Source organism: Pelophylax lessonae (assembly GCF_965119305.1).
Source record: "Pelophylax lessonae genome assembly, chromosome: 5".
NCBI lineage: Eukaryota > Metazoa > Chordata > Amphibia > Anura > Ranidae > Pelophylax > Pelophylax lessonae.
This window is the reverse complement of record NC_138772.1, coordinates 275,948,423-275,971,773: the sequence shown is the minus strand read 5'-3', so window position 1 is coordinate 275,971,773 and position 23,351 is coordinate 275,948,423. Positions and strand designations below refer to the sequence as shown.

The following is a 23,351-nucleotide window of genomic DNA, read 5'->3' as shown; positions in this document are numbered from 1 at the left end:
TTTGCATGTATATTTTTGGCTCTCCAGTCATCCGGATAAGGTTCAGGGAGATCTTTAAGGGACACACTACTTCTGAAATGAAAACTATACTATTATCTTAAAATAGTTTTTAGTAAAACTATAGTAGTAATTTCAAAGGTCAATACACTAATCAAATATTTTCATTCTTACTAATATGGTATATTTCTTGTTTAAAAAGAAAATGTATTTACATCAAGGCTGGACAAATCCCAGGAACTAGGTAGCCAATACTCTTTTTAAACAACTTTAGCTGGTGCCTGACTTTTGAGGTCTCCTCTAGGTGTTGGTAATGGAGCTGGCACCAAAACAGAAATTTTGCTGGCTCCTGAATTCCATACACAAGAACAACAAAGTAGAATATTAATGAGGGGAGGACAAATGTAGAAGTACAACATGCATGCTCAGATCTATATCATATATATAGTAATTATCTAGAATTTTACAATTTATTTTTAAACTTTCTATGGGTATTACTGTACATGGAATGCCTTTGTATAATTGTTGGTTATACATTGATGCATGGTATGTTTTGAAGTTACTGTTTTACAGGAAGTTTCTGTAATCATTTGCTTTGACTTGCTTTTGAGTTGTCTGGAAATGCTTTTGCATTCCCTTTTTATAGGGAAGAAAAGCAGTTCAGATGCAAATAGCTATGTACACAAGCCTCAAGGATAATTTTTTGGTTTTGTTTTTTGCACTACAGATGGGAATAGTGGCTGGAGATGCCCTGCTTGTCAGAATGTCTCCTCTCGGGCTCCAAGTATTTATACCTGCTTTTGTAGTAAGTGTGACCTAATCTCCTGATTGAGAAAAGGTGCCTTGTTGTTTTGCTTACTTGTATCATAAACTATCCTGTCTGCTTCAGGTAAAGTAAATAACCCTGAATGGAACCGAAATGAAATTCCCCATAGCTGTGGGGAGCTCTGTGGAAAGAAACGCTCTGGCCTAGATTGTCCTCACATCTGCAACATGTAAGACCTACTACGTGTGTTATATGTGTCATACAGATTTCTACTACGTGTGTTATATGTGTCATACAGATTTCTACTACGTGTGTTATATGTGTCATACAGATTTCTACTACGTGTGTTATATGTGTCATACAGATTTCTACTACGTGTGTTATATGTGTCATACAGATTTCAAGCTATCTTCTTAAAGCAGTTCTTCACTCTCAAAAAAATTAAAAATAAATTTCAGCGCCTACAAATCCTGTAGCGCTGACTTTTAATAAAAGGACAGTTACCTGTACCAAGATCCAGCGCTGTTCAGACACAGGCTAGTTCTTCACTAGCCTTCGGGTTCCTGACACCAGCATTTTAACTGTAAGCAGCCGGCTTTACTGCTTGTGGCTTCAACCCTAGCTGCGCTTTGTGAATGGTCCACAGCCTTCAATATAAAAAAACATTGATATGCCAAATGTGGCAGAGGAGGACTTGGAGGACCTTCCCCTTTTGGGTGAAGTTTCGCTTTAAGAAAATGTGTTTATGCATGTAAGAATGTTTGTTTATATTGCCTCTTTGTGCGCATATTTTCAAGTGTTCTCTTCTGTGGTTGTCTACATCTGTGTTTGTTATATGAAAAAGCATGGGCATTCCTAGGCAAAATACATGTTTTATTGAAAAGACGTTAAAGCATTCAGGTTATCATTGTAAATATAATGTATTGAATGCACCGCTATTGTAGATTTGTTAAATTTTACAGATAGAATTATTTTATTTTTATTTTTTTTGCTGGTTACTGCACCAAACAACATTATTTACCAATAATGGTGTGCTGCTGTGTCCTGCAGAGTTGATCTTCCAATTATTGTCCCACAATGCAATCCGTTTTGTAAATGGGCAGAGAATATACTGTAATTCCTTCTCTTCTCCATTCAGGTTGCATTGAGGGACAATAATACAAGGAATTCTGTGATTGACAGATGGGGTGGGTGAGCAGTGCACTCTTGGCTGCCACTGTTCACTCTACACCACTTCAAGATTGTCCCTCTGGGAAGTAACCAGCGGCAGCGTTCTAGCCTTGTAGGCAGTCTACATTCCCGGAGTAGACAGTTGGCAGGTGATCTTTCTCAGTCGCTGGCGCCTGGATGCGGTGGGACATGTTTAACGGCACAATGTTTCATGCATCCCTGTGGCAGTAGTCCCATCACTGTCAGTTGGGGCCCAGTGGTTGCACTGACACAGCCGCTGCTCCCGATGTGACATACGCGGAGGTACATGGCCCTACATGGATTAATATGTACAGAGCTTAAAGGTTTACAGTGATTGGTTTAAAAAATAAAGCTGCTTTGCTAGATTAAAAATGTACTCCGTATTCATGTCTTGAATAGGCTGTTGATTAGTGTGTGTTTTCTGCCAATATGAATAACATAGTAGAGGATGATTTGCAAGGTGGGCTTTTATCTAATTTTGATTTTCCCTCTGTTCAGATGGTGAATGGTAAAAAATTTTGCATACAGCAAGCTTGTTTTTGAAGATGTGAGCTCTTGTGCTCCTTATCCTTCATCCACTATTTAGTGGTCTACTAACCTGGAAGAATGTGCATATCAATGTTATGGTTAATATCAACCTTCAAAAACCTGATGACAACTGCAATAGCAGTTTATCATATAAATGACTATTATGCAACTATTTTTTTTTTTTCCTGAAACATTTTGTTTTTATTTTTTTTCTTATATTCAGCCTCTGTCACCCGGGACCTTGCCCCTCCTGTCCTGCCTATGTAACAAAAGCCTGTGAATGTGGTAGAACCAGGTAAGTGTGCCAGCTCATGTTTGATCTATGAAATGTTGACTCATCAGAATCATTTGGCTGTGGGTTTGTTTTTGTTTTAAGGCTTTAGCATTTGCAGCACAAATTTACTAAGATTGTGATAGAACCATTTTAAACTTCATGTGGCTCTTTAATAGTTCCAACTGAGTGATTGATAAATGGCTTTGGCTTCTCTTCCTCAAAATTAGTATGGCAGATAGCTTACAGAGACAGTCTGTGGGAGTTCTGCATGGCACCGCACCTGCAATCTGCCGATCATGGGTACAATGCTTTCCAGGCTCCTACAAACAAAACAAAAAAAAAATAGTAAATGCATATTTTTTTTACCTGCAAAAAAAATATGCATCATTATTTAAAAAAAAAAGTGTGTGTGTGTGTATATGTATATGTGTGTGTGTATATGTGTGTGTGTATATATATATATATATATATATATATATATATATATATATATATATATATATATATATATATATATATATATATATATATATATATATATATATATATATATATATATATAATGTGTGTGTGTGTGTGTGTATATATAATATAGTTTAGGTCCATATATCTTTAGACAAAGCCACAATTTTCAATTTTTTTTTCATTTTTTCAGGTATTTACCAAAACATATTCAAGCTATAGTTATACAAATTGATATGGGCTGAAAGTACACACTCTCGGGTTTAATTTGAGGGTTTGTACATCCAAATCAGAGTAAAGGTTTAGGAGTTACAGCTCTTAAGAATAGCCAAACCGCCCCCTTATTCAAGGGAACTAAAAATAATTGGACAATTGAATCAAAAGCTGTTTTAATGGCCAGGTGTGGGCTTCTCCTTCATTATTTCTTCAACAATTAAGTAGTTAAAAGGTCTGGAGTTGATTCTAAGTGTGGTATTTGCATTTGGAATCTATTGCTGTGAACCTAAATCATGCGTTCAAAGGAGCTGTCCATTCAAGTGAAACAGGCAATAGTAAGGTTTCAAAAAGGAAATAAATCCATCAGAGATAGCAGCAGAGGCGTAACTAGAACCTTCCGGGCCCGGGTGCAAGACACCATAAAGGGCCCCCCTGACCCCCAGCCATTGGCAAAATGCTACAAGTGCAACTTTTGGGACCCTGGTAGTTCAGCCACTGGTGTCATTTTTTTTTTTTTATTTTAGTTATTTTATTTTTTACCAGTTTATTTTTTCACAATTTTATTTTTTTACATATAATAAACCCCCTTTATTTTCCTCCTGCAGCAGCTAAAAGGCTGCAGGAGGAATATTAAGAAAATTGGTTCCTTTATATGTCACCCCTCCTAGTCTGGTGTGCAGGTGGCTGTATGGGAATCCTGGAGCATGCAATTGTGGCAGTGCTGGTGGGGGGGGGGGGGGGGTGATGAGTGACAGGGCTGGGGACAGATGGGATGAGTGTCAGGGCTAGGGATGGATGGGATGAGTGTCAGGGCTAGGGATGGATGGGATGAGTATCAGGGCTAGGGGGGATGGGTGGGATGAGTGTCAGGGCTAGGGAGGATGGGTGAGTGTCAGGGCTGGGGGGGATAGATGGGATGGGTGTCAGGGCTAGGGAGGAGGGGTGAGTGTCAGGGCTGGGGGGGGATGGATGGGGTGGGTGTCAGGGCTAGGGAGGAGGGGGTGAGTGTCAGGGCTGGGGGGGATGGATGGGATGGGTGTCGGGGCTAGGAAGGGGGGGTGAGTGTCAGGGCTGGGGGGGGATGGATGGGATGGGTGTCAGGGCTAGGGAGGATGGATGGGATGGGTGTCAGGGCTAGGGAGGGGGGGGTGAGTGTCAGGGCTGGGGGGATGGATGGGATGGGTGTCAGGGTTAGGGAGGGGGGGTGAGTGTCAGGGCTGGGGGGGATGGATGGAATGGGTGTCACCGTGTCAGGGCTAGGGAGGGGGGGGGGGTGAGTGTCCAGGGATGGGTGGGATGACTGTCTCTCTCGGCTCCCTCTCTGCTCCACGTGTCTCCTGTGACATCCATCCTCATTCAGCATCACAACCAATCAGAATAGCAGCTCCTCCCCCATCACTGCTCTGGGTCAGCAGATCGGCTCTAAGACAGAATGTCCATTCATCAGCCTGCAGCTGCACGGACCCGGCGGAGACTGTTTGGGAGGTCCGCTGCGCTGTGCAGCAAGTGTCCCTGTTCCGTCTAGTATAACCTAACCAGAGAAGTCAGCGGGCCCCCACAGTGGCGGGACACCAGGGCCCGGTCGCAAGTGCGACCGCTGCACCCCTGGTAGTTCCGCCACTGGATAGCAGCAACATTAAGGAGTGGCCAAATCAAGTTTGGTACATTCTGAGGAAAGAAGAACGCACTGGTGGACGTCCACGGAAGACAACAGTGGTAGATGATCGCAGGATCCTCTCTATTGTAAAGAAAACCTATTCACAACATCCAGACAAGTGAAGGACACTCTCCAGGAGGTGGGCGTATCATTATCAAAGTCTACATTTAAGAGAAGACTTCACGAAAGCAGATACAGAGGGTTCACCACAAGGTGCAAACCATTCATAAGCCTGAAGAAAAGAAAAGCCAGATTTAGATTTTGCCAAAAAACATTTAAAAAAAAAAAAAAAAAGCCATACCAGTTCTGGATAAGCATTTTTTGGACAGATTGATCTGTACCAGAATGATGGGAAGAAAAAAGTGTGGAAAAGGCTTGGAACAGCTCATGATCCAAAGCACACAACGTCCTCTGTAAAACATGGTGGAGGCAGTGTGATGGCATGGGCATGCATAACTTCCAGTGGCAATGGGTCATTGGTATTTATTGATGATGTGACAGAAGCAGCCGGATGAAATGTGCAGTGTTAAGAGATGTCACCCCAGATTCAGCCAAATGCAGCAAAGTTGATTGGACGGCGCTTCACAGTACAGATAGACAATGATCCAAAAAACACACTGCAAAAGCAACCCAGGAGCTTTTGAAGGAAAAGAAGTGGAATATTCTGCGATGGCCGAGTCAATCACCTGATCCCAACCCTGAGCACGCATTTCCCTTGCTGAAGGCAAAACTAAATGCAGTAAGGACCCACAAACAGAGCACAAGTGAAGACAGCTGCAGTTAGAGCCTGGCTAAGCATCAGAGAGGAGGAAACCCAGTCTTTTTTAGTAATGTCCATGGGTTCCAGATTTCATGCAGTCATTGCCAGTAAAGGATGCTCAACAAAATAATAAAAATGAACATTTTATTTATGGTTATATTTGTCTAATTACATCTGAGCCCCTGAAAATGGGGGGACTGTGTATAAAAATGGATGCAGTTCCTAAAATTTTTGTATTTGATATTTATGTTCAACCCCTTGAATTAAAGCTGAAAGTCTGCACTTCAAATTCATTTGGATTGTTTCCTTTTTATTCTAGTGGCATACGGAGCCAAAAGTATGAGAATTGTGCCTGTGTCAAAAACTATATGGACCTAACTATATATACTGTGTATGTGTACATACATATAAACATACACATATACATACATTTTTTTTTTTCTTGAACTTTAACTTTTTTTTTTTTTTGTGCATTCATATGACATGGCCCACATGATGCAGGATGTGGCAAGAATCCTTTGCCCAAATATTTTGTGCTAAAAGCTGCCTCTCCTTCCCTTCTCTGAAAGTTGGGGGTATGTGTGTTTTTTAAATCCATAAAATCAATTCCTCTTGCTGGCAAGTGATTGATTGTTGTCTGGGAAATTAGTTGTTGGTGCTTTGAGTTTATTAAGGTTTTACTTGGTAGCTCGATTCATGTAGTCTGTTATCGATCTTGTGTGTGCTGCACAGATCAAACAGAAATACCTAGCACTTGAAGATAATTACTGATCTATACTGTTTTCTTGATTTGACCACATGGATTATCAGCATAGCTGCAGCATCTGAGGCCACTGTTGTCTACTAATAATGCCAAAAGAGGCTGCCTTATTTGCTGTCTGTACCCTCCATTGGAGGTAATTGAGAAATAATTTTTCACTGTTGCAATAACATCAGTAAAGCTGTACTACTTTAATTCGGCATGTCAAATATGTTTTCATAATAATTTCAACTGCACTCCTCCAACTTAATGACCATATGGAGTATATGTGCATTTGTTTCTCTTGGCATCCTGGCGGTGACATATGACAGTGTAATGAGTAATATGGAAATGTAATTAACATTGTGCTGTCAATTCTGTGAATAAACTTTGATGCACTTGAAGTTTATTTAAATTGTAAATAAATTCACTCCTTTTATGCTTCAATTTTTTGCTGGAGTCCTAGCCTCTGGTGAAACGCAGTCTCTGCAGGTTCACATTGGGAGTAAGCCCATGGATTGGTCAGGGATGCTGGCTCGTGGCATTTTTTAGACTCCTGTGTACAGTGTCAGTAAGGCACAGAGCGCGCCCCAGTTTTAGAGCCATGGTTACAGTCTCCGGTGAGTCGTCGTATGAATAGACCTCTAGAAGTGGCAAAGATCACCTTGTATTGTCCCCTTTTAGACACTGCTCTCTTCATTGTGGCAATTTGTAGACCTTGTACTGTTGATTAGCCGCAAATGTCTGTGACCCCAATCTCTGCAGTCTTTGTGTGAGTCTATATTTGTGGTTATTCTATTCTTATAACCACATGACCTTTTGGCTAATAGTCTCTGCATTATATCACTTCTCAATCCTTCAGGTACTGTACTATAAACTCTATAGAACACTTTCCAGTTCTAGAGCCATTGCATAACCTTATGGATGACAGTCTCTTACAATTCATTTAATGAATATGGCTGGTTGGCATTCAGTAATCATAGGTCTCAAAGTTTGGAAGATTCATGTGTGGAAGCTCCTTCTGCTTCTACTACTGCAGATTTTTAGAGCCGCTTGGATCATCTGGTTTCCAATATTGTTCCACTGGCCTCCTATAGTGACTTAGTCACCTCTGGCCACCTTCATTAGTACCAGCTGCTTGGATGTGTAAGTACCTGAGGGCTTGTCTCACTGTGAGCATATTACATGTCTTTTAAAAGTCTAAGAAGAGCCTACCTCTGGCCATACTGGGCCTTTATCTCTTATAGGGATTGATTTACCAAGGCTCTGTTCCCACAGCCGCAACCTGAAAGTTGCGACTTTGCCAGGCATCTTGCTGGAAAATTGCTGGCGACTTGAGTACTACTATGATGTGACTTTAGAAGTAAATCCAATGTTTTTTTTTTTTTTCATAAGAGGCGCTGCGTTTCAGTTATGATGACTTCTTAGAAGCATCCAAGTTTGTTTCTTGCATGGGAGTCTCTGAAGGTTCACTTTGTGAGTAAGCCGATGGATTGAGCAGGGATGATTTGGAATTTGAGCACTGGACTTAATTGCCTGAGGCACTGTGTTTCCGTTGTGATGGCCTCTTAGGAGCATCTAAGTTTGTCTCTTGCATGGCAGTCTCTGAATGTTCAATGGCATTGCACAGAGCAGCCCTTTACCTCCCCTTCTGAAATGCCCTGCTGGCCCTGTACACTTCTCCTCCTCTGCATAGGTCCTATAGCAAGCGTGGGTGTTCTCCTCTAGCCAGGCTGCAGGAGAGAAGGGAGTTCCTGCTGTCAGCATACAATAGCACAGTGGGGGAGATCCCTGCATCAATGTAGCTTGTATAGATGCAGAAATCTGTGAGTTGCAAGACTGAGCAGTTGTCATCGAAAGTGTGACAGTGCTGAGAGCTGAAACATGACCTGAGCAGGAACAGTCTGATCCTCAGGTGGTTAAACCTATCCTCTACATTTTTGGGCAATGCATAAAAGTAGTCCTAGGCTTTACAAATCCCAAATACAATTTGCTAGTTTCTATTTAGGATGAAAATATTTCCTTTTTGTTCCCTTTTTTTTTTTTTTTTTTTTTTCTTTCCTCCCAGAAATTTTATGAAAGCCATTTTCCTTCTTTGGAGCCCTGATATAGAAAAAAGAGAAGGCAGGTGTCTGACATTGCTTCCTCGATCCTGTGGATCTTGGGTGCAAAGTCAGACTCCTGTTTACTCTCCCTCCAGCTTTCGTTCCCTTACTTCTGTACTAGAATTCTATTAGAAAGCTGGAGAAGTGTGAATGAACTGTGAGGGAGCTCATCAGTGCCCTCGCAGTCATTTGAGAACTACAAGCCATTGGCCGCGGTGGAAGATAGGACTTGTAGTTTCTTTATTCTGTCACCTTCAACTATCCTGCACTGTGGGGTATAAGGTATGGATAATACTTGGGCACCAGCGGGTAAGAATTTTGTTAGACGTTTTGAGAAATTTGAAAAAAAGGCCTTTTCGCAATATTCTTAGTTTATTGGGATCAGACCTTATACCTTGCCTTTTATTGTAAGGTCAGTTTTTTAAATTTCTGAAGCTATTTAAAAATACTTTTTTCCTTATCATGTCCTTTAATTTTTTTCTGAAGCTACAGAAAAGTGTTCGGCAATATTAAGGCTGATTTAATGACCCATATATTTAAAAGATAAGTTCACCTTTGGGAACAAGTAATATGTTCCTACTCCTGCCGCATCTCCCCAATGCTGCATCTAGTGATAGCAAGCTGGGGATTTTCTTCCTTTGCTCGCTGGCACTATTTTAATAGAAAAAAAACTGCCATGTGAGCTCCTTTATTCACAGGGTTCTGTGAATGGGAAATTACAAGTGCCGACATCCTTTCCGGCTGACTGCGTGTAGTTCTCGATGAACTACCAGTGCTTTGTTGAGGATTCTAGGTAGTTCACTGCCTCTTTCTGTCAGTGTATCTGCTTGCCCATAAGATGTATAAGCAGACAGATTACACTGACAAGTCTGTGGGAGTCCTTCATGGCAGATCGTGGGTGCAATGCTTTCCAGGCAATATCATTTATTTATATTTATAATATATATATTTATTTTCTACCTGTAAAAAGATGTGTGTATTTTATTATTTTTTAAAAAAGGTAAACTTATCCTTTACTTGCCATCTGAGCCAATTTTGACACTGCTCCTACATGTAAAAATCAACTTTTTTTTATTTTTTGGCTTGAAAATTACTTAGAGCCCCCAAACATTATTTTAAATGTATATATATGTGTGTGTGTGTATATGTCTGTGTGTGTGTGTATGTATGTATGTATGTATGTATGTATGTGTGTATGTATATATATATATATGTGTGTGTGTGTGTGTGTGTGTGTGTGTGTGTGTGTGTGTGTATATATATATATATATATATATATATATATATATATATATATATATATATTTATTTTTTATCCAAGGCCGTATAGAATAAAATGATGGATGTTGCAAATTTTTTGTCACACGGTTTTTGCGCTGTGGCTTTAAATGCCTTTACAGGTTACCCGTTTGGAGATTCACAGGAGGTCTGATGCTAGAAATATTGCTCTCACTGACGTTCGTGGCAATACCTCACGTGTGGTTTGTTCACCATTTACAGAAGTGTGTGGGAGTAACGTATGGGGTGCTTAAAATAGTATTCATTTTATACAAAACTTTTTTTTTTGGATTAACTTTATTGCTTAACAAGGGATAAACAACATCTCGTTTGACAGCATGGGCTGTGACAGGCCCTCTTTATGGAGAGATCTGGGGTCTATTAGACCCCAAATCTCTCCAATGCGGCCGATCAGACTCAGATCGTTCTGATCGGCTGCTTTCCTGGCCGCTGACGGCCAGGTAAACAAAGAGACGAAACTGGAAGTGACGCCATACTCATCGCTTCCTGTTTCCAGGGTCACAGAGAGAGAGAGGAACAACGTCCGTTCCTTTCTCCATTCTGGGCAGCAATCTCCGCAATCGGACGGCAGAGCCTAGGAAAGGTGGCGGCGGCGGGAGGGGGTGGGACCCCCTCCGTCACCTGCAAAAGTTATCAAGTTGTTAGTGAGGCACTCAAATCAGTTCTGCTGGAAACAGAATCTGGAAAACAGAAATTTTTATTTTCATACCGGTATAACTCCTCCAGGTGCAAGCATCATCCCGGTTTAACCACTTCTGGACCGGGCCTTTTTCTGACACCTGTTTTTTAAAAGTTAAAATCCGTTTTATTTTCTTCTTTTTTTTTTTTTTGCTATAAAATTACTTGGAACCCCCCAAACCATTATTATTTATTTATTTATTTATTTATTTATTTTTTAGCAGAGACACTAGAAAACAAAGTGGAGATTGTTGCAATATTTTTTATCACCCCGTATTTTGCGCAGCGGTCTTATAAATGAAATTTTTTGGGAAAAATTTCACTCTTTTTAATTAAAAAAATAGGAAGAAAGTTAGCCCAATTTTTTTTTCTATAATGTGAAAGATGTTGTTACGCCGAGTAAATAAATACCCAACGTTCCATGCACACTCGCGGAATGGCGACGTGTGGTTTGAACACAGTTTTCATATGTGGGCGTGACTTGCGTATGCGTTCGCTTCTGTGCATGAGCTGACGGGCGTTTTTTTTTTTTTTTTTCTCCTATATTTTAGCTTTTATTTTTAATTTTTACACTGTTTTTTTAACCTCCGATCTCACATCTACACTAAAAAGAAAGAAGAAAAAAAAAAAGTAATTTCTTTCATCTTGGAAAAAAAAAAATGGGCTCTTTAAATCGGTTGCTAGGAAGCGACGTATGATGTCACTCTGGTCCTCAAAGGCCTCCAGTCTGAGGGGACAGAAGACCGGTTCATTATCCTCGCTACCGATGGGTCTGGTAAGCAGGGAAAATGACCGGAAAGCAGTGGGGGGGGGGGGGGGAAGAGGGGTGCACCTCTCTCGTTTCTCATAAGGAACTGGGACCACCCTTATGTTAAAGCGGACCTCCCGCAGTTTGAAAAAAAATACCGGGGCTATCTGCTGCCATAACCCCAGTATTTAACGTTAAATTACTGACGTAAAACTGCGGCGGGCGGTTTCAGAAGTGGTTAAAGTGGTTGTAAACCCTCCCATATACCCAGTGAAGTGAAGAGCCACAGATGATACAGAGATATAACAACTCTTCCTACATAGGTTTTACTTTTTTATCTGCAGTCTTCTTTTCCCTACATCCCTTCAAAACGGCAGAAAAGTGTTAAATCCTTCTTCATCTGTGAGGAGCACAGAGGACAGGCAGAGGCTGCAGTTAGTCCATAACAAAGCAGATGTGTTCTGTAGTTCAAAGAGGAACATAAGACTGCTTGAGATAACCTTTCATAAAGCACAGGAATGGATTTGATTGGTGTTATAGTTTTCATACGTTTTTTTTTTTTTTTTTGGTGTACTTTGTGTACTCAAAATACGCAACAGGTTAAAAAAATGAATAGTCATTACATGATGCAGTTTGTGTAAGTATTTCTAATTTACTTGGGGAAAAAAAAATGATCAGATATTTTCAGCTCTAAACTAACAGCAGCTCTTCTAATAACAGTGTGTCCTCCTTTCAGCCAGTCCGTTCGCTGTGGGCAGTCTTCAACCTTGCACTGTGCAAACATTTGTGGAAATCCGTTGAACTGTGGGGAGCACAACTGCAATCAGGTGTGCCATGCTGGGAAATGCCAGCCATGCCAGCAAGTTATACATCAAGGTAAGAACCCTAGTCTGCTTTTCTGAAATCCCCCTTTTTATATTTTTCCAATAACAAATAAGTACCAATTGAAACAACATAGACAGAGTGAGTGATTTGATTTTGCTATTATCTTGTAATTATTGACTGGAATCCTATACTAACGTGTGATTTCTTTGAGTACCATCAAATAAAAGTTAATTGTTTTAATTTTTTCTGCATAATGTAACCACTTCATATATTTCTAATAAAGACGTTTCTATGGCAGCAGAACATTTAAAAGCATGTAATTTTTTTTTATTAGTCATTATTGTGTCAATTTTTTTAACACGTGTAAAGAACCTGCTTCATACAAAGATTTTCTTTTATCCCTATGGTATTTATATGCAAATTTGTATCATCTTAAGCTTTGACCATTTATATTCCAACTATTAAAGACCACCACCTGAATATTTTATGTTTGACATAAATGCTGAAATACATGGAAATTACATAACCCTTGCCCAGTTTGGATACAATCTGCTAGTTCATGAGATTAATTTGATGTCCGTAGTGCATTCAGACTTTGGCAAACACAAACTCCTTTTTGGGAAATTTGCTGTTGGCTTATTGGTTTTGTTTGTTTGATAGTCTGTTGTTTACCCCCCAGATAATAAGGAATTGTCCATGTCTGTGGTATACATAGACCTTGTCACGGTTAGGATTTTAGTGCGCTTGTTTATGCTCCTGTTAGGTGAGACATTATTTGACCAATCAAATTGTTTTCTTATAATTTACCACCATCTGATTTTATTTAGGTTACTTTAAAGTGGTTGTAAAGGCTGAACGTTTTTACCTTCATGCATTCTATGCATGAAGATAAAAAAACCTGAGTGCAGCAGCTCCCCCTATTACTTACCTGAGCCCAATCACAATTCAGGGACATGCGTGAGAGCCTTGGCTGTCCGGGGACTCTCCCTCCTCATAATTTTAGCACATCGAACAGTACATTTATCGAACAGCTAACATAAACACATTTAAACATCCCACAATGGTTCAGTAACAATGTGATGTGGACACAATGCTAGTCACCTCTCCAAGAGGATACGCAGACAGGCAGAAACAATAGGTGACTCAATTAACAATGGAAATTCCCACCTAGGAGGCAAACGATGGGGAAATTATACCATGAGATAGACACCTTAGTAAACAAGATTATAGCCGGAGACCCCAACATCAGGTTGTTTTGAGCTGATTATGTTTCAATCTGCTCTGAGTCTGTGTGGGAGGGGGGAGATAAAGCAGTCAATACTGGTGTGGGCATAGATAAAGGCCCCAAATATGTAATTGGGTCCTCCCAGTTCTCATAATTTTGGACACTCGAGGATGGACCTCCATTCCTTGCCACAGAAAAAAGAAGACAATCTAATGAAAAAAAATATGGGTGGCAGGCAGCAGGTTAGAGAGGGGTTATAAAAGGTTTTATAACTACTCTTTAGTAGAGATGAGCTTGGGCGTGTTGGAGTTCGTACGTGCCCGATCCTGCCAGGAAGTCGACACTGCACTCCACTAATCACAGGCAGTGAGACATTTCCCGATCTGTGCAACTGCGGATCAGGAAATATCTCAATGCCTGTGATTAGCGGAGTGCAGTGTTTGCTTCCTGGCGGGATCGGGCACGCTCGAACTCGAACACGCCCTAGCTCATCCCTGCACTTTAGTCAGTAGATTTTTCTCCTGGTTACGGTGGCATCTTGATACCATTTAACTCCACCCCACTCTGCTTTCGAACAAGGCCAGAAATTAATTATTTATTACAGGTACTTTTATAGCACCGTCAGTTTACGCAGCTTTTTACATATATATATTCACATCAGTCCCTGCTCTAAAGGAGTTTATAATCGAAGGTGCTTAATTTGCAGCATTTATACATGCACATACTAGGGCCAATTTAGACAGGATTCAATTAACCTACCAGCATGTCTTTGGAGTGTGGGAGGATACCGGAGAACACAGGAAACCCACGCAAGCACAGGAGGAACATGAAAACTCCAGACAGGTAGTGCCTTGTTTGGGATTCAAACCAACGAACCTAGTGCTACCACATGGAAGTGCTAGCACGGACTAAAAGTCTCTGCTAGCGTCTTCTGTCGCACCACAATGTGTGCAATAGGCAATTTTTTGGAGACAGAACAATGCTGCCAAAAGCCATCCACCAGGAAGGCATTTTGAACATAATCCAAGGGACAAAGAACAGGTTGACTTGGCATGATTATACACAGGGTAATTATACTAGCAGAAAAAAAAACATATAGATATAAACCACAGCAGCCATTATCTGCTGCCAAAATTTGGGCATTTCTTGTGTTCGGGCACAATGGAGAATCCATGTAGAATCAACGTGTATACTATCCAGTGGAATAAATGTTTTTTTCTCTCTCCTGCTTGAGGTCGAGTTGAGATAGATAAGCTGTGCATGGAGGAATGCAGAAGACAAACTCTATACACTACACCGTACATTACATACTCTGGACCTCCACACGTGTATTGCACTGATTGTTACGCACTGTGGACTGCCGCTGTTGATACTTTGTGCTGTATGTTCTATACTACTAGTACATTAGTCTGAAGTGCCACACTCCCTGAAACATTTAAACTCTGGAATATCAAATTACAAACTCTGCTCTGTAAGTTTTATTCTCAACGCTACCCCATTCTACTCACCTAATGTTGGTCACCATGGACCACCAAGTCGGAAATGCTACGCTCCATAATCTGCATTGTATACTATATTCTCTTATATTCTCGAACACAAGTGTCTATATATATATATATATATATATATATATATATATATATATATATATACATACATACATACATACATACATACATACATACATACATACATACATACATACATACATACATACATACATATACATAAAATGAATGCATTTGCAAGAAGTACATCTGATCATAACATAACTGATCGTAACATAACATCTGATCATAAAACATTCACTGCGGGTGAATTGATCATTTCAAATGGATGCACCAGGAAAATTCACCCACAGCGAATGGCACATCCTTCTAGTCTATTTTCCAGCTTTCTTGCTGTGTGGCAATGGAAAAAAATGTTCACCTTGAGTTTTCCAGCAAATCTTATTATTTTCTTTATATTTTCCAGCTTGCTACTGTGGTGGAAGCTCAAGAGATGTGCCATGTGGAACTGACAAAGATAACTATGATGGATTTGGAAACTTCTCCTGTCAGAAGCACTGTGGCAAGTAAGCTAAACTGCTAGGTGCCACGTCCTGATTGATTATCTTAAACATTGAGAGGAACTGTCATGTGAGAGGATCAAGCAAGTTATTGGCAGAATATTATGCATTTGTACTGCAAAACATTCTGCCACATTAAACAAAGGATTAATGGCAGCATTGGGTGTATTTCAGGCCCTGTATTTGCTGACCTCTAGTAGAAATCAGTGACATGTATGCATACACCTTTTTTTCATTAAGAAAAAAAAAAAAAAATTGGCCATTTAAAGACATCAGCAGCACAAATACCCAAACGAATGTCATTCTCGCTTAGGTAAGAATTGAGGTGGGAGTAGGTTCCTTCAAAAAGAAAAAAAAAAAAAGTACTGTCCTTTTTTTGCCATGTCACATGTGCATACAATTTTGAGGTTTAACAAATTTGGTATCTAGTTACCTGACAAATCCTCCTTTTTTATTTTGCAGGGTCTCTGCTTTTAGAAAATATTTTTGGGTTTTTCAAGTCATCTTCTAGCCCAAAATGCAGATTTTAATGTGTACAAAGATTACCAAATTAGGCCGGAGGTAAATTAGTGAAGGATTTGGCACACTCGTGGTGAAAGGATTTTTTATTTTTTTTAATTTTCTTTAGAAGGCTTATGTATTGCATAGCAACTGGATTTAGCTGTTCGTTTTTTCTTTTAGGTCACAGTTATATTTTATAATTCTGTCACAAAAATAGAGTTGTTTGAAAAGAGTTCTCAAGTCACTTTTAAAAAGCAACTTCACTGAGGGAAAAGGTAAGAGTCCATTCAGACTAGCGCGACTTGTCAGCTGACAAGTCGCGGTCGGTCGCGGTCCATTGAGTAGTACAGGACCCGTTCTAATAGGAGCGACACAAGTCGCTCCGACTTAGAAAAAGGGTCCTGTACTACTTTGGGGCTACCTGGGAGCGACTTGCATAGACTTCCATTATGTGAAGTCCCTGCAAGTCGCGCCGAAGTCGCGGTGCACGCGACTTCACAGGTCGCCCCCCGAAGTCGGATCGTCTCAGTGTGAACCGGCTCTAAATCTGAAAAACTCTGAAATCGCCACATTTTACATTTTACTTAGTTTTATTTGTTAAATTAAATTAGACTTTTTCATTTTTTTTTTTTTTTTTTTTTAATTTAGTTATATAATATTGTGAGCCACTTTAGTTAGATTTTTTTTCCCTTTTGAAACCCCATCAAATAGGTCTTCCTAGATAAAATGGCAGCATCTTTCATTTACAGATAGGCTGTAACTATTTTTTTTTAATGCCTGATAGCTCACTGTGCTATGCATTGACGGTAAACAATCAGCAAGCAGAAAAAAAAAAATCAAGTAAATCATAAAAGGCAGATTGATGTCAGACTACGACTAGATTCACACTGCTGTGTTCGGATGCTGTTCCAACTTTTAGTGCGATCTATATAGTGCTACTTGAATAATGCTTGTCTATTTTCTATGTTGCCAACATCGCTCTAGAATGGCAACAAAGTAATACTGGAACCTTTTCCAAAATCGCTCTGTGCTGAGTTGCATTGATGTGAATGGACATCATTGAAAACAATGTGATTTCCCTTGTCATGCAATTGTTGTGCTACTCAAGCAGCATCTGAAATCGCACCACTGTGAACCAGGCCTTAATGGACAGGCATGCTCTAAAGATCGAAATGGTCCATATCTATACAGTTTCACTGTTTACCTTCTATGTCTCTGCTATCTAGGAACTGCTTGAGAGGTGTGATATAGGAAGTGAGAAAGAGCTTATGACAGCTTAATGTGTTGAAACACATCTGCATTTGACAGGTGTACAGAAATGGGTGCAGGGCCTGAGACTCATATGGTCTGTATAGACATTGCATCTTCATTGATGAACCCAGGCTGCCTGTAGACAGCACCATGCTGCTTTGGATGCATAAACAGCTCTTTACTCTGTACAGGTCTCTGCACCCATGAAATTGAACCCTTTTTCTGTTTGCCAGTGCTGACTAAATGTATAAAGTGTAAATAATGTGTTTTTTTTTTTTTTAATCTCTCTATATTTGCTGAACCCAGAAAACTAAACTGTGGTAAACATGGATGTAATGAAGTCTGCCACCCACAACCTTGCCAACCTTGTCCTCGACTTCCCCAAATTGTACGTTTCTGTCCATGTGGACAAACTCCTTTAAGCAAATTGCTGGAGCTCGGTTGTGTGGACCGAAAAACGTGCACAGATCCTATACCATCTTGTGGGAAGACCTGTGGCAAGCCCCTTCCTTGTGGTTCTCATGGTAAGTAGAGGCTTGTTTCATGTTGTATTCGCCCAAAGGTGCTATTCTAAGTACTTAGTTTTTTATATTACATTTTGTACTAAAACACTCCATCTCGGAGCAGTTGCACAGTGAGCCAATTCTTACATTTTATACAGCACATCAAGCAGAAACTTTACAAAGCCCTTGGCCATCCGTTCAAATTTAATAATTCAATCAATGTATTACCGTGGTCCCTCCCCACCCACACAGGTCAAAACTGATAAGGCTTTTGTGTTTGCATGTATGGTAACTTTTAGCTATGTTTTGTACCTTGATTTAAAAAAGGGGTTTAAGAAAAATGTTTTTATTTTACATTGTCCTAGATTTCATTCACACATGTGAGAACCTCTGTCATGAAGGAGAATGTGGCCCCTGCACTCGCACATCTAATATATCTTGCCGGTGTGGCTTCAAAACAAAGGTATGTAGTTTGCCAATCTACTTTACTTTGTGTTAATACTGTGAATAGTGAAAGGCCCTCTTATCTGCTACGTGATGGCAGGAGAATTGAAGCTGGAAATCTCAACTATATATTGATATGTAAAGTATGATATTACTCAGGTAAATTTTCAGAAACACTCGATTATGGTTTACATAAAGATCTTTTTACTAATCATCTTCTTCTTGTTTAATTATGATTTATAAAGCACTAAAGCCCTTTTTACACTAGCAGTCCGTTTGGTTTCATCTGTCGGTTTTTCAGGCTGACCCAATCAAACCCTCTAATCTCCTCAATGGAGTGGCGAGTATAAACAGACATGTGTCCGTTTTACACCCGCTGTCATCAGATCCATTCCTATCCAATCAACTAAAAAAAGATAGATGTTTGGAATCCGTTTCCCATCCATCTGGCATATCTGGCAGCAGTCGGGTGTAAATGGACAGGCAGTCGATTTGCATTCTACCATTCCTAGAGGAGAGCTGGCTGTGCCTGTGTCCACTTTGCATAAGGGGAGCAGACACAGACCAGCCATCTACCTGCAAAGAGGGGATCAGCAGACAGTTTCCCTGCTGAGCATACAGACTCCAACGGAGCCTGCCATGTGTGTAAGATTTTGCACAATGCTGAAGAACAGCTAAACTAGAAGTGCAGATTACAATATTCAAGCAAAATGGATACATAAAGGAGGAAAGAGTCACTGTTTAAACAAGTTTCCAGCCTGAGAAGTGGGAGATAGGCAAGGCAATGTCAGTAATTGTGGATAGTACAAGTGTATTACTGAGTAACCAACATTATAGGGCAAGTTTTACAATTTCAGAGAAGAATAGCAGCATGAGAGAGAAAAAAATATGGAAAGCATCCATAGAACCTGTGAGGACATATTTAAAGCAGAGCTCCAGCCCCCCCACCAAAAAATTAAGTCAGCAGCTACAAATACTGTAGCTGCTGACTTTTAATATTAGGACACTTGCCTGTCCAGGGATCCCATGATGTCGGCACCCCGGGCGATTTTTAAATCGGCTCTCAGGTGCTGCCGTTGCAATTCCTAGTAAGGGAAACCGGCAGTAAAGCCTTGCGGCTGCACAGCCAGGTTCCATACTGCACATGCGCAAAGCGCACTGCCCTTTGTGAATGGCCCAGCAGCGTGGGAAGGAGGAGGAGGCCGAACTTTCAAGTGACTTTGCCATTTGCTTTTGCTCTCCCTCCCCGGAAGGTGCCAAATGTGGCAGCAGGGGAGGGGAGGGGGAGGAAGCAAACAAAAGGAGCTTCCCCTTTTGGATGGAGCTCCGCTTTAAGTCAGCAGAGAAACAATGGGTGGTTTAGAGATTGTATGGATGTGGTTGGACATGTGAAGCATGAGTTGTAGCAAGCAAAGCATTGTAACATTATTTATATTTCCAGATTGATTGATAACCAGTGAACTGATTGGCAGGAGGTGTGGCAGATTAATGTTGGTGAAAAAGTAGTAGGGAGGTCTTTTAGGTTAGCAGTGTATTTGTGATATTGTGCAAGTGGAGGTACTGTGTTAGGGATGGTACCAAGCAAACTTGTAACAGAGGTTGAATGAAAGCACCATGTACATTAAGAGCATCATCAGGTATTAGGCTGGAATGTGAAAATAGAAAGGAAACCGTTTTTTCTTCTTCTATATGTTCAGTTTTAACCTCTGACAATCAAGAAAATATTGCTGCAGCAAGTGGAAATTAGTGGAAATTATTTGTAAGGCACAGGGAAACTGAACAGGTGTAGACAGGTAGATCTGGGTGTTGCCTGCTTGCAGATTGTATTAAATGATGTAGGAAGAGCTTGGTTTACTAAAAACTAGATGAGATGACAGTGCTATATTTCACAACAAACTATTGTGGGTAGGTCAGAAAAGGAAGCTAAGGGTAAAGTTGTCTTGAGACTGGAAATCTGGGTTAGGTCATTTGTAAAGAGCAGTACCAATTAGAAGGAGCAGAAGTAGTACCCTATTTGCATGCATTTTGAAGAAGAAAGAATGAAGTTGGAGTAGCATTATGAGTGCAGGACACCCACTGCATCACTGCATTAACTGTTGCAAAATTTTAGATTGTATGTGTAGCACCCTACAGGTAGGTGCTAGGTAAAAGTATAGTGGGCTTTGGCTGCCTAACAGCAGGGCCATGATTTCAGCTGGCTGTCATGTCTCCCGGGTGTGTCTGCTGAGAGGGAGTCTCCCCACTGGCTCCATGAGAGGATTCTCATTGGACAGTGTAGGAAACCCAATTAGAGACACACTCAGGCCTGTATCTACCCCAGAAGGCAGATTCGGCCGCAGAGGATTCTGGGAGTGGGTATATATTTTCTGAAGGAACGAATTAACGCAGGGAAGCAGAGTCCCTGGAGGGAGAGTACGGCTGTCTCTCCTCCTGTCAGAGGAAGCGGGTGTCCTGGGTGGCGACCCGGGAATCCAAAGTGTGTGCAGCTGAGCTGCAGAGGGGATCTGGTGTGTCGAGAACCATCGGAGAGAGATAGAGGGGTCCAGTTCCAGGAAAGCCTACAAAGGTCGTGAGTACTGTGGACTGTCACTGGGGGTCTGCCTAGTGTCAGAAGGGACCATTCCGGAAAAGGTTCTAGTGATCCAGGCGTCAGCTAACTGTTAAAGGGGGTGCCTAGTCAGAGGACCCTGAAGTATTAGAGGGGGTACCTGCAGTTTGGGCCTTGATTGTAGATTGTACAGTCTGAAGTGTACAAAGTTGAGAGTTGCAGCAGCACAAGTAGTGACAAGGAGCTACCTCAGCCAGTGAAGGGTTAGAGGGAGCTGTTCATTGACTTTTGAGCTACACCAAGTATCAGGAGTCAAGAGTTCTACAGTCCTGGAGCTTCCAAGCTAACAATCTAAGTTATTAAAGTCGAGGTTCCAGCACTAATTCAGTCAAGCAGCATTTGAAGCGTCGGGAAGCGCTGGTCAGCATTCAGCTGGCACCAAGACAGTGTTAGTGAGCATTTTTGTACAAAGTCCCAGTTAAGCCTAGAAGAGCCAGAGGAGTATCCGACTCATTCCCTTCTCCCATCCCCTAAATACAATAAAACCAAACAAACCAAAGATGCCGGAATGGTCATTGTCTCAGTTCTCACACCTGGGTTCACAACTTAAATGTGTTGGAAGTGTTTCCGGTACTGATGGCAGACCCATGGAAATATTGCTACATATGTAAATTGCATAACCCTATAGGAAAGGACTGAGTAGGTGGATCAGAGTGACAGCTAAGTTTCATTAAGGGCAAAAATGTTGACGGTTTTACTGGTGGAGGGCCATGGAAAGCCATTTTGATTTTATAGGTGTTTACATAAAGCAAATAAGCTAAAAGTGATTGTAAAGGTGGTTATTTTTTTTTAAATAACAAACGTGGCATACCTACTAGAGCTGCACGATTCTGGCCAAAATGAGAATCACGATTTTTTAGCTTGGAATAAAGATCACGATTCTCTGTGTAACAAAAAAAAATTGGGATAACTTTACGGTTACGTTTTTTTTTTTTTTAATTCATTAAAGTTTATTAATTGTGTTTGAAAGACTGCTGCGCAAATACAGTGTGACATAAAATATTACAACAATCGCCATTTTATTCTGTAGGGTCTTTGCTAAAAAAATATATAATATATAAGTACTTTTCTAGCAAAAAAAAAATGATTTTAACTTGCAAGTAACAAGTGTCAGAAAAAGTTCTAGTCTTTAAGAGGTTAAACTTCCTTTCTCCCTGGCAGAGGGAAGGAAAAGATACAATGTAATCATTTTGTTTATAGTTACTGGGAGACTTAAGGATCCATTCACACCTGGGCGTTTTCAGCTCCAAAAACGCTCAAAAGAAACGCTTCCAAAACGCCCAACAAGTAAAACCCCATTCATTTAAATGGCCCCTGTTCACATCTGAGCGTTTTGCAAAACGCCTGTAGCTAAAAAAAGTACATGAGCTTCTTTTTGGGCTGATTACCAGCGTTTTTGATAGATGTCAATGAAAAACGCCTGAAAAAAATCGCGGTAAAATCGCGGTAAAAACCGCTACGCTCAAGTGTGAATGCAGCCTAAATGCTGATAGGAGTTTGCAGGAGGAATAATACAATGTAATCATTTTGTTTATAGTTACTGGGAGTTTTCCACAGCTGTTTTCTCTGCTCCCTCAGCTATGCAAAGAATCGAGCATATGTCAGGTTTAGATCGTCAGGGGGGGTGAATCGAGATCGCGATTTTCATACAATTAATCGTGCAGCTCTAATACCTACCTGCTCTTTGTAATGATTTTGCAAAGAGCAGCCCTGATCCTCCTCCTTGGGTCCCCCGCCAGCGCTCCTGTTTCCACCTGCCTTCAAATAGCGGCTTGCTAGGGGGGATAATCATGCAGGCTCGATCCTGAGCCACACTAGATATTGATTGTAGAAGTGAATGAGGCTACAGACAAAAATAATTGGTAACTATGACAGGATAAATAACAAAAGAACTAGAAGTGCAGGAAAATACGTAAGGATTACCTTTCCTTACGTATTTTCCTGCACTTCTAGTAGAGGATATAATAGGACATATCTAGGAAGGGATGAAGATGCCAGGTGAACCGAGAGGTACGCCATATGAATAATTGTGAACACCTAACCAGCAAGCTTCTATGTACTTCTTGGAAATCCCTTTCCAGAACCGTTTGCCCATCCCCTCTTTTTTGCAGCTATAACAGATTTCACTCTTTTGAGAATGTTTTCTACAATACTTTGGAGTGTGCATGTGAGAAATTGTACCCATCCAGCAAAAAGAGCACAAAATACTGATGTTGGATGAGAGGACCTAGCTCACATTTGGAATTCCAGTTCATTCCAAAGGATTTTGGTAAGTTCAGGGTCAGGGCGGACAAGCCACTTTTCTTCCACACAAAACACTTCCTACAATGCCTTTTATGGACCTGGCTTGTGCACAGGGACACAGTTATGTTTTTGGGACACTGATAAGATTGAAATCTTACAGCTGTCTAAAATTACTTTCTCTTTCATTCATTGACAGACACAGCTCCTGATTCTTCTTAACCGCTTGCCGACCGCCGCAAGTAGATATACTGCGGCAGTCAGC

General features: G+C 40.7%; 1 protein-coding gene across 1 annotated transcript in view; it reads left to right on the top strand.

The window, feature by feature from the left end:
* The window catches only part of NFX1 (nuclear transcription factor, X-box binding 1), a 176,914-nt gene that overhangs the window by 64,232 nt on the left and 89,331 nt on the right, over positions 1 to 23,351 (top strand). The window contains exons 4-10 of the mRNA XM_082259382.1: positions 725 to 802; positions 887 to 992; positions 2,706 to 2,777; positions 12,157 to 12,296; positions 15,445 to 15,544; positions 17,597 to 17,814; positions 18,159 to 18,256. Of these exons, the coding sequence (XP_082115508.1) occupies positions 725 to 802; positions 887 to 992; positions 2,706 to 2,777; positions 12,157 to 12,296; positions 15,445 to 15,544; positions 17,597 to 17,814; positions 18,159 to 18,256 (812 nt within the window). The remainder of the gene's footprint in view (positions 1 to 724; positions 803 to 886; positions 993 to 2,705; positions 2,778 to 12,156; positions 12,297 to 15,444; positions 15,545 to 17,596; positions 17,815 to 18,158; positions 18,257 to 23,351) is intronic.